Raw genomic sequence first — 12,562 nt, forward strand, 5'->3', positions numbered from 1 at the left:
GAAGGACTAGGACTCTGTATTAAGACAGAGGCAAAATTTGAATTAAAGAAAAATGCCACTCCAGTATTCAAACCTAAAAGGAATGTGCCTTTTTCAGCGATGGACGCAATCGAAAAAGAGTTGGATAGACTTCAACAACTGGAAGTCATTGAAAAAGTTAACCACACAGATTGGGCAAGTCCAACCGTGTATGTAAAGAAAAAAAATAACAGAATAAGGGTCTGTGGAGATTTTTCAACGGGTTTAAATGACTGTCTATTGGACCATAATTATCCCCTTCCGTCCGCAGAAGATCTGTTCTCTAAGCTTAACGGAGGAAAAATTTTTTCTAAGATAGACCTCTCAGATGCTTACTTGCAAATTAAGATCAGCGATGAATGCTCCAAATACTTAGGCATAAATACTCATAAGGGCATTTTTAAGCTAAAGAGGCTTCCTTTTGGATTAAAGGTTGCTCCTGCTATTTTCCAGCAAATTATGGACACGATGCTGGCAGGGTTGGAATTTTCAATGGCCTACCTTGACGATATCCTAATTAAAAGTGAAAATTTGCAAGATCATAAGAAGCATGTAAAAGAAGTATTCAAAAGAATACAGGAATTTGGTTTTAAATTGAGCCCAGAAAAATGCGATTTTTTTATGAAAAAAATTAAATATCTAGGTCAAATAATCGACAAAGAGGGTCGAAGACCGGATCCACAAAGGACTGAAGCAATTGAAAAGATGCCTGCTCCAGATTCAGTGACAAAATTAAAATCGTTTTTGGGATTAGTTCAATACTATGCAATTTACATCCCTAACATACATAATTTAAGAGCTCCTCTTAACGAGTTACTGAAAAAGGGTGTTAAATGGAACTGGAATAAGGAATGTGAATCTGCTTTCCAAAATATCAAAAGATGTCTACTGTCAGACTTAGCATTGGCACATTTCAATCCAGAAAAGGAACTAATACTAGCAACGGACGCCAGTGATTACGGTGTTGGCGCTGTATTACTTCACAAGTATGAGGATGGTAGGACAAAAGCTATCGCCCATGCTTCAAGAACGTTGGTTGCAGCGGAGAAAAATTACAGCCAAATTGAAAAAGAGGCGCTGTCGATAATATTTGGAATTACAAAGTACAATCGATTTCTCCATGGACGATCTTTTATTTTGCAAACCGACCATAAACCCCTACTTACCATATTTGGATCAAAGAAAGGCATTCCCACACATACTGCGAATCGATTACAGCGATGGGCTGTAACCCTCTTAAACTATCAGTTTAAGATGGAACATGTATCCTCAAAAAAGTTAGGACACGCAGATGCATTATCACGGTTGATCCCTAAAAGAAGCGAAAGTTTCGAAGAAACGGTAATTGCTGCGCTTAAAGACGAAAGTGAATGTACAAGTTCAATGTGTAATATGATACGTGAACTTCCGGTAACTTTCGAAAAAATAAAAAAAGAGGCAGTAAATGACATTTTCATTAAGAAAATGAAAAATCAATTGGGATGGATAAAAAAAAATAAAAAGGTAGATCAAACAACGCCTTTTTCCATCTGTGAAGATGTGCTCAGGTATGGTGAGAGGATCGTAATTCCACTAACGTTACAGAGGAAAATTCTGAAGGAATTTCATACAGGTCATCCGGGCATTTCGAGAATGAAATCCCTTATGAGAGGATATGTGTACTGGCCTGGTATGGACAAGGAAGTTGAAAAATGTGTCAAGACATGCAGAGGATGTCAATTAGCAGCTTGAGATCCTCCAGTAAAAACGACGCCATGGCCAAAGACGGACCTACCCTGGTCACGTCTGCATATTGATTATGCGGGACCTATAAATGGTTATTTTTACTTGATTATTGTAGATTCTTTTTCAAAATGGCCAGAAATATTTAAGTTTAGACATCCAACAGCAAAAAACACTGTGAGTGCGCTTAATGAAATTTTTAGCCGTTTTGGAGTGCCAAAAACCTTAGTGAGCGATAATGGAACAGCATTTACTGCTCATGAATTCAAAGAATTCTGTGACTCACTAAATATTCTACATATGACAACACCTGTGTACCATCCACGATCGAATGGGTTGGCCGAAAAATTTGTAGATACGTTTAAAAGGGCACTTAAGAAAAATCTTACTACGGACACAGACGAACAATGTATTCAAACATTTTTAGCAATTTACAGGGTGACACCAAATCCTAATAATAATGTCAATTCTTCCCCGGCTGAGCTAATGTTTGCAAGAAAGATAAGATCTGTCTTCGATAGGCTGCTACCAGAGAAAAAGAAAGTTTTCAAAAAAGAAAACCTTAATACCAAGTGCTTCTCCCCAGGTGAAAATGTATATTTCAAAAATTTTCAAAATGGACGAAATCAGTGGGTTGAAGGTATTATCAAAAAAAGGATTGGGAGCATGGTCTATACCATCCAAGGATTAAGTTTTGTCTGCAAAAGACACAGAAATCAAATACGTCCCAGACTGACTCCAAATGTGGAAGAGACACCAATGGAAACATTGTGCGATATTTTTGATATACCAAAACCAGCGTGTGTACCGCAAACAATGAATATTTCGCCTGAACCGACCATACGGGCTGGACAGAAACCTTTACCCCGGGTAACGCTGACCAGAAGGAAAAGCGCAAGAAAGAGAAAAGTTACCAGGAGATTAAGCCCTGACCCTAAAAGGAAGAGGTATTTAAGCTAAAATCAGGAAGATTTCAGCTTCAGGGGGAGGTGTTGTGAAGGAACATAACTGGCTATACACCGGTTACAAACTGTATATATATATTGGACTGTTTGGCAGACAGCGGCAGACAGCGGCAGACAAGCAGTCGCAGTAAGACGGATAGTCTTACGTGTTGATTATCAGACTTTCTTCCCCATACTTGTTACTATGTACTTCTATTTACCTTAGGCGAGCAGCCTTACGTTTCTGTATTATAAATAAACCCCATTACACATACCACTCGGTGTAACTCACGTTTGTCTTTATTTCCTAAGTATTTAGGAATATAACAGTAACCCTCAGCGAAGCAATCTTGTGAGAAAAGTGCTCTCCAGATAAGTTAGGAGAAAAATATCTATTCATGGAATTCCGTTTGATGTTAAGCACACAGAAGAAAGTAAAGTTTTCTGTAGTTGTGGTATCAGGAGTAGTTTATGTCTTTCAAGGAGAAACCAGAGATTAAAGCCCAGTCAAGTACATTCCATGAAAATAATGATAGAGTAGAGAAAGACTAGTAACGAGAAAAAGATGTAGAAAATAGAAGCAATAACAAAATTATGAACTTAATTTTGTCAAAGAAAGAAAGACTTTTGATTTGCTTGTTTTGTTTTATGGCATATCAAATCTTTTCTGATTATTTAATCCCAAATCGAATCATTTTGGTGAAAGTTTTTATGCTTCGACTTTTATATTTTCAGATATTTATTCATGTGTTTGGTTTGGTTGTTTTTTAAAAGAAAACTCGTCTTTGTTTTTGGCTTTGCAGAATATGATTGAAATTTGGAAAGGGAAAGAAAAAAAATAACATCAATGTTTGATGCATTTTAGGCCTAGAAGCCAGTATCTTCAGACAGCCTGATCTAGTAGCAGCAGTGGAAGAAAGTGCTCCAAGCAGCATTTATCCAGATATGGCAGTAATAATCCATCTTAGAATGTGTAACCGATTCATACAGATAGAGGATTGCATCAGGTGTCAAGTATTTTTTAAAGCGATAGAAGGATCTGACCATTTTTTTCAGCAACATTTTCAGTTCTTTATCATTGGAATATTCCACTATTTTCTGCACAATATTTTTTTTTTCAATATTAGGCATATAGAACCTTATTTATATCTTCATGTAAAACTTCTACCATCTATAGACAACTTTCTCTTAATAAAACACTTTGTGAGTACATTTTATAAAGAAATTCTTGCAAGATTTGGCATTCCATAGATTCTTTATTTCACTTAATAAAAAAGTATTACTGATTTTAAAATAATTTTTTTAATTCACTTTCATAACTTTAAACTTATTGACAACACCCATTCTTAATAAGGAAGCCAATTCTGTATAAAATGTGAGCCTGACAAGAGCAGACCACTCAGCCATTATGTTGGTGCCATTTAACAATGCCAGTTGTTTAATACCAAAGTCATTCTTCTGGAATAAAAGGGTAGACATGAAGGTAATGATACCTTTCATAAGAATATTTGACAGAAAGTGAATGTAAGAGTCCAACTTTAGTAAGAACTTGCAATGTCACAGTCCAGTACGAATTTGTAGTAAACGTAAAAATTTTTAATTTGCTCAAAACATTTAAAAAACTGCCGAGGTGTCAAAGAATTCTTTTTTTTTCCTTTGTATAAAATCAAAAAGAACTAATTAATTTTAGTGTTACAAAGGAGCAATGATCAAGATTTCCACATCGAATTACAAGCATTTGTGCCACCATGTATTTGCCTGCTCGCCAACAAATGCTGATCCTAACGCAGTTTCCATATTCTTCTCCTCCATCTTTTCTTCTGGTCATGTCATCATTTTTCACTTTCTGTGCATGTTAGTTGGGCTGTGTGTATGTGTGTGTATGATACCATCGACCTTCTATACACTAAGGTCCACATCTATTGAAGCCGTGCTCGTCAGTTGTCGGCTAATCTCAATTTAATCAGAGCCATGATCTGCATTCTCCTAAATCCAACTAAAAACTGTCCTCAACTGTCGCAAACCCAAGACAATAAACTGTTGTAAAACTCATAACCACTCCTAAAACTAACTTTAACCATATTGATCTCCATTATTTGGTCCTTTGTTTTTGTTCACTGCCACACCTTGATTAACAATTATATGTCAAGTTTTTGTTACTAGCAATCCTATTTTAGTTCCCTTTATGTGGGTTGGTGAACAACTTCCAATACCTTTGTTCTGCTGATAAACTTATTTCCTCTTTTGTCATATTTTTTTTCTTATTATTTTTTAAAAAATTCTTAACACTTAGGAGAGGGGGGGACTGCGATAGTAACATATTTATGTCAATGAAAAATGGTTAAATCAAAAGAAAGTTCAGTAGACAAGATTCATAAACAAAATATGCTTTTATAGTTTTTACAATATTTTATCAAAAATTAAAATTAGTTTAAAATCAAAATTTCATGAGCAAAAAATAAAGCAGTTGCTCATTTTTAAGTTAATAATTTTAAATTATTCGGCATTTTGATTTATTTTTATTTGATTTATTGAGAACAATGCAAGCTTTGAAATATAAAAACATTACATTAAACCTGTTTTCATGCAGGTACAGCATATTTAAACCTTTCCCCGATTATTGAAATGATATCATGGAACTCTAATTTTCAATATAAACTTCATAATTAATTTGATTACTCAAAAAAAACAAAAAAAACGTTAAGATTTGGAAAACAATATTATGTCATTATTTAGTGTCACTCCCCCCACACATAGTTTCAAATAATGTGCATTGCCAGTTTCAAAATTGACAAAGGAAGGGGATCCAAATTTAATTTTCAGGTAAATAAAGATAAATTCATTGAACCAAAGTTACCAATGACCAAAACTAATCAATTTTTTTTTTCAAATGCTCCTATTCAGTGGTTAGTGATTGCCCATGGTATTTTGTTTGTAGAGATACTACAGACAACCACCAAGGATATTATTAAAACTCGAGAAAAAAAAAAAAAATTTTAATGGTGCAATAAACCTAAATTTCTTGGCACAATTATTTTTTTTATTTTCTATAGAAGTTGCTCTAGACAGAAGCTAATGTAAAGAAAAAAAAAAAATATTACTTCAAGGTAAAAACCAAACAATGACAAGTGTGAGATGAATAGATTCTTACCCAGAAAACAGCAATTTTCCCCTCTTGTAAGAAACATCATTTATAGAATGTGCAGAGTAAAGGGCAAAATAAGCTATGCAGCCACCAAAAGTAAACCCAAGGTTCACTTCCTACTCTCCTTTATATTCTAGACATTTTTCATGCTTTTTAAAGAAGTTGAAATCTTTAAATAGAATTAGAACCATAGAGTCAGGCAATCACTGAACGATTTCTAACAGCAGTTAAGAAATAGACAAATATTGTTACATAAAAACTGACCTGCGCTTGTATCGGCGTCGGCTGAGTGTATTCAGATTTCCTTATTGCATTCATAAGGGAATCATCAAAACCAAAATGTGCAAAACTACTGACTGGTTTTGCAGGACAAATACCAGAAACCTGGAATAAAATCAAAGAAAATTTAGATGTTGTGATGTGCATGTTGAATAATTATATACCAAAACATTTGTTAAAAAAAAGTTATTTTCTTAATCTTTGTTAATCTTCATTAAAAAAAGTGAGATGCCATTTCTATTTAATGTAGCTATGTGAGAAAACTTTTTCATAAAGTAGAACTCGTTCCATATTCAGTTCAATCTCAGAGATTGATTTCATGACCATTTTTTGAACATTGATACAAATCAATACAAACATGAATTATGTCATATGAAAAAAAAAAATGGAAATATAAAAACATTTCCGATTCAATTAACCGATGTTAAAGAGATTTGAGAAAGGCCAACAAAAAGAAAAAATATTTACATTAACATTTTTACTGTTATGTCATCACGGAATATAACTGGTTGTTAAATGTGGGAATTACAAGAAGACATCGTTTTGGCACCAAATTATTTCTTTTTTTAAACAGAAAAATAGTAAAACGTTAGAGCAACAGATAATGTGAAATGCTGTGTCAGCCATTTTGAAAAGTCCTCTCCCTTCCCATCCAGGGAAGATAACTCTTTGCTTTTCAGTTATTTCTCTTTATAACACCTCCTCTTTGAAATGTGATCTTTGCAAGAGGTTTTATGTGGATCTAATTGTAAGGTTGGCGTTGGCTTACAAATTCGCTGGGTTCTTCTTATTGGGACTTTGATGTGAGGCTTGCTTTGTTTATTATTTATAACTGGAACACTTTGGGGTAATTCAAATGTGTCCAGTAACACATGTAAAGGGATGGCTGCATCATTTGGACGTCGCTCTGGAAGGGATTACTGATGAAGCTGATTTGCATGTCTAACCCAAATAGATGATTGTACATCTACATCATAGACGACATTGTCAGAACAGCGTATTATGCAACCTTGTGTCCATTTTTCTTTACCATTACAGTAGTCTTTAGCCAATACAGTTTGTCCTGGAAGGAATTTATGGGGTTTTGCTCCATGATGACAATTAAACTGGTTTTCCATCATTTTGTTTCTTCTGTAAAATTTAGTTGTTGATGGGCGAATAGCATCAATTGGCAAACGTAGTTTCCTATTCATAAGTTCTTCAGCAGGAGACTTTCCATTTGGATTTAGGGTAGCTATGTAGCTACTTAAAAATATTTGCATTATCTCTTGAGTAGTTCCTTCCCTTTTTAATTTCAAGAGTGCTCTCTTAAAAGTGTCCACAAACCGTTCTGCTTGTCCATTTCATTGAGAATGGAAAGGTGGAGATCTCAGGTGCTGAATGCGGTTCTGTTTACAGAAGTCTGCGAATTCTGCTGAAGTAAAAGCAGTACCGTTATCTGGAACTAATACTTCGGGCACTCCCAACCTGCTGAAGATTTCCTGTAGTTTTCTTAGTTTCTTTTGATGAGATGTGGCTCATCTGAAAGACTTCTGGCCATTTGCTGTAAGAATCAACTAGCACGAGATAATTTTGTCCATTTATTGGTCCGGCAAAATCAATGTGCAGTCAAGACCAAGAAATTTCTGGAGTCGGCCATGAATGGAATGTAGTTTTTTTTTAGGGGGGGGGGGGGGGGACTTTGCAACTAGTTGACATTTGGAGCAACTCCTGACAAGTTCCTTTAATTGTTTGTCCATACTTGGCCAATATACATAACCACGGGTCAAGGCTTTCATCTGATTAATTCCTTCATGTCTCTGGTGAAATTATCCGAGGACTATTTTGAAGATTAGATGGAACAACAAGATGTTCAGCAAAAAGAAGAATTTCATTAGTTTCAAAGAAGATCTTCGTTGAAAAAATGGTTTAAATTGCTGATCAGCGCACTTATTAGGCCAGCTGGTAGAGTGGAAGTACAGAACTTTTTGTATTAGTAGGTCTGTGGCTGTAGCCTCCTGGATCATCTCCGATGTGACCGGTAGTGCCCACACTGTGGAAACAAGTCCAGAGACAACTTCAGGTTCTACAGATATAGCAGTGATGACACTGTCTTCTACAGCTTTTTGATGAGAGGAGATGAGTCTGGATAATGCATCTGCTTAGCCAATTTTGCTGCCTGATTGGTATTTCATGGAGGAATCATAATCCAACAGCATAGTTGCCCATCTTTGTAAGCGGTTTGCTGTATAAACGGGAATTCCTTTCCTTGAACTAAAAATACTTGTTAGAGGCTTGTGATCTGTGATCAGATTAAAATGACGGCCGTATAGCATTTTGTGAAATCCTTTTACAGCATAGATAATAGCTAGAGTCTCTTTCTCAACTTGGCCATATTTTCATTCAGTGGGTGTCAATGATTTGGATGCATGTGCAATGGCTTTTTCACGTCCATCAGGAAAAATATGTGATATTATTGCTCCAACTCCATCGTCTGAAGCATCCGTCACAACAGTAATGTCTAATGATGGATTATAATGTGTAAGCAATAGATCTAACTGAAGAAGTGATTTTATTTTTTCAAATGATTCTTTGCATGTACTTGACCAGTTCCATTTATTATCTTTTTGTAAAAGATGATTAAGAGGTCCACGTAATTTGTGCAATTCAGGTAAAAAGGAACCATAATGGCTTACAAGACCAGAAAGGATCGTAGTGTTGAAACATCCCTTGGGGGTGGTATGTGTTTTATGGCTTGAATGTTATCTGGATCTGGTTTTCGACCATTTTTGTGAAATAAAAATTCAAAGTATTTCACAGAAGTTTGGAAAAAATTGCATTTGTCAGGTCTTAAGTGGAATCCATATTGTTGAATTCGATCCAGCACAGAAATCAAGTGATGCAGAAGTTCCTCTTGAGATGTGCCTGTAACGATGATGTCATCAATGTAGGCACAAACTCCTGGCAATCCTGTGAGCATTGCATCCATGGTTTGTTGGAATATAGTTGGGGCTGACTTGACCCCAAACGGAAGACGATTGAAACGAAATAATCCCTTGTGGATGTTGATAGTGAAAAGACTTTTGGAATCTTCTTCAACTTCCATTGGTAAATATGCATCTTCAAGGTCTAGTTTTGAAAAACAAGTTTCACTGTTGAGTTTTGAGAACAAATCATCTGGTACAGGTAGTGGATAATGGTGTGTCTCCAGTGCATCATTTAATCCTGTGGAAAAATCCGCACAGACGTACCTTGACATTAGCCTTCTTCACAATAACAATAGGTGCTGCCCAGGATGAGTAATTTGTCGGTTGGATTACTCCAGCTTGTTGAAGGCAGTCCAATTCTTTTTCCACTGTAGCTAAAGCTGCATATAGTACAGGACACTTTGGTCTAAAAACTGGCTTTGCATGAGACTTTAGTTTTAAAGTTGCTTTGACTTTTATACAGCATCCAAGACCTTCTTGAAAAACACTGCTGGACTTTGTTTTAAGAATGTTCTAAAATATGTCTCAACATTTGTTGCAGTATTAACATTGAAAGAATTGAAAATTGTATTAAGTGGAACATTGGAAAGGTCAAGTTCCTCGATGAAATCCAAACCAAGAAGATTCAGGATTGATGAATCAGAAACATAGCATACCCCTGAAAAATTTTTTCTTTGAAAGAGACATTGCATGTTAACTCACCAGTTAATTGTATTTTGTTTCTAGATGCACTGCAAGCAACATGCTTAGTATTTTTAAGCATTGGTTTTCCTAATAACTCCCATGTTGACTGTGAAATCAGAGTTATGTCGGAATCAATATCGAATTGAAATTTTATTGGCTTGTTGTTTATCTCAACAATTATTTCCTACGAACTTCAAAATTTAAATTAAACGCAGCAAAAATTGAATTTGTGGTAGATTTTTGGAAACGCGTTGTTATTTTTTTATGAGTTTTGCCTCTCGTCGGTGAAGAGTTCACCCCGGTAGTTTTAAGTTATTTTTTTTCACAAAATCCGTCCCTGTGACCATGACGTAAACAAAGTTGAAACATGTGTCTTTTAAAAGGGCAAAAACGTGCATAATACATATCACCATATGACCAACAGGGTGTTGGCGGCTTTTTATTCTTTCCAGTCGGGAATTTTTGTACAGATTTTAAACTGGAAACAGATGGAATAGCAGAATGTTGTTGTTGCACCATGGCAGGGTCCTGTTTAAGATTTATCAAGCGTTGACATTCTGTGGTCAGAATTTACACTGCCATTTCTTTCGTTTTTATTTAACATAGACAGTAAATGTGTGCGCACGTCAGCGTCTGCTGGAGATTGTAGCCCTGCGATAAAAATAAGGCATTTAAACTGGTCCTCTGTGAGTGATTTCAGTCAAAAATTTTCACACTGAACATTAACCACTCCAGCATATTTGATAAAATTGTCATTAACGCTATTCGTCAACTTCAAACAATTGTATCAGATATTAAACAATGATGATGGCTCACCAAAAATGTCCGTTAACTGGGCTACTGTTTTGTCAAATGTAAAATTCTCTGGTTTCTTTGGTAGAATGAAGTTTACATAACGTTCATATTTAATAAAACCCAGTTTTCTAAGCAATCCAATCATCTTTTTTTTCTTTAAAATCATTTTTAAACATATTTTCTATCAGTCAAACCAAACGGAAAATGTCTGTTTTAATTCCGGATTGAATTACTTAGTTGATGAAGCCAATTGTGTCTGAAATTGAACCGTTAATGTTTCTATTAATTTGTTTTGTGCCTCAAGAAATTGTTCTTGCTGACTTCTAAGTATCCTTGCCAGTAAATTTGGATCCATGACGAAGAAATAATGCAGTTGTTTTTTTTTTGTGCTGTGCACAAAAGGGAAAATTTATTTATTTTGAAGAGATAAGTCCGTTGGATTTTTTTTTTTTTTTTTAGGCATCATGTGGTTTGTCCGACCGGGTCTTGTTTATTTTTTTTTTAATCCAAGTTCATCTCATCCTCGTTGCCAAATCTGTTATGTTGTCACGGAATATAACTGGTTGTTAAATGTGGGAATTACAAGAAGACATCGTTTTGGCACCAAATTATTTATTTTCTTAAACAGAAAAATAATAAAACGTTAGAACAACAGATTATGTGAAATGTTGTGTCAACCATCTTGAAAGTCTTCCCCTTTCCGATCCAGGGAGATAACTCTTTGCTTTTCGGTTATTTTCCTTTATAACATTAACATTTATAAAACTGAACTGTTACGTCAATGTTTTTTTCTACATATTGTGGCTATTTTCTTTTTTAATATTTGTTATTCTTAAATATGTTTTATTTTCTTTATTTTAAATTTGTTACATTCACTTATAAAATGAATTTTATTTAACAAAGTGTATTTTAAGAGCAATACTTTTTTAATCTCAATTTTCTTTTCAGCAAAATATATATATAAAGTTTCTTTTTCTATTTTTGTCATCAATTGCTCTCCACCTACAAAATTAATATTTGTGTCTGGCTCGTTCATTTGTTTTCGTACATCGTTGCAGCATGTTTTTAGAAAAACTAAAATGGAATTCCGCAAATTATTTCCAGAAATACCTTTGACAGGGCTGAAATAATGTTTCATGCGGATATAATTAACGAAGATTCAATACAAAGTAACAAAAATATTTTAGAAAAAAAATAGGGCAGAACTGAGAAAAAACAAATACAAATGAATTCGCATATACAAACACTACCGCAGAACAGCAGATATACAGGGCTACTAAGTAAATCACTCAATCGTACACAAATATACTCAAACCCTAACACATATTAGGGAATTGGAAAAATCTTGAATACTTTTTTTTATAGTGACAAATGAAATACTCACAAAAGCATTCAATAGAAGTAATAAACACATTTTTAAACCAATAAAGAAAAAGGAAAAAGAAAATGTATTTCTCAGTTTTTGGTGATGTTGCAGTTGAAATCTAAATAGAAATTGACAGAACTCCTAATGCCGCAATTCATACCAATTCCTCTTAACTTATACCATCAAACCGTAATTTACAACACTCAACATCCATGTTCTTCTCTCCTGGCTGTCAAAAACTCTACCCCTGTCCTCTTCAGCTTTTTTTTTAATTGTATTTTCACCCCAAATAAGGCACAATGCCACTTTGATGTAGAAGCCTACTATCTGGGACATGATTGCAGGGATACTATGAAGGGAGCTGAGCAGCAAAATGTCTGTTCACATTACACTTGAACTTCTACAGGTAAGTACAGTTGGGGAAGCAGGAACCTGGAAGGGAATTCCAAAGTCTAGCAATTCTGGAGAAGAAACTGTTAGAGTAGAAGGCTTTCTGGCATCTGGGGATCTCTACTGTGTAGGAGTGGGATTTTGCTGCTTGTTGGATTTGTCAGGGGAGGTATTGACTTCACAGGGATACAAGGGCTTGTAGTTCCTTGGAGCATATACCATTAAAATACTTGTAAAACAGGCAGAGGGAAGC

General features: G+C 35.0%; 1 protein-coding gene across 2 annotated transcripts in view; it reads right to left on the reverse strand.

Moving 5' to 3' along the window:
• LOC145291372 (ATP-dependent RNA helicase DDX42-like) overlaps positions 1-12,562 on the reverse strand; it is a 70,267-nt gene that overhangs the window by 27,504 nt on the left and 30,201 nt on the right. For both annotated transcript variants that reach the window (XM_080137149.1, XM_080137150.1), the window contains one exon: positions 6,094-6,213. In XM_080137149.1, the coding sequence (XP_079993275.1) occupies positions 6,094-6,213 (120 nt within the window). The remainder of the gene's footprint in view (positions 1-6,093; positions 6,214-12,562) is intronic.

The sequence above is a fragment of the Euprymna scolopes genome, chromosome 12 (assembly GCF_053919585.1).
Source record: "Euprymna scolopes isolate OS-2025 chromosome 12, ASM5391958v1, whole genome shotgun sequence".
In the NCBI taxonomy this organism is placed as follows: Eukaryota; Metazoa; Mollusca; class Cephalopoda; order Sepiida; family Sepiolidae; genus Euprymna; species Euprymna scolopes.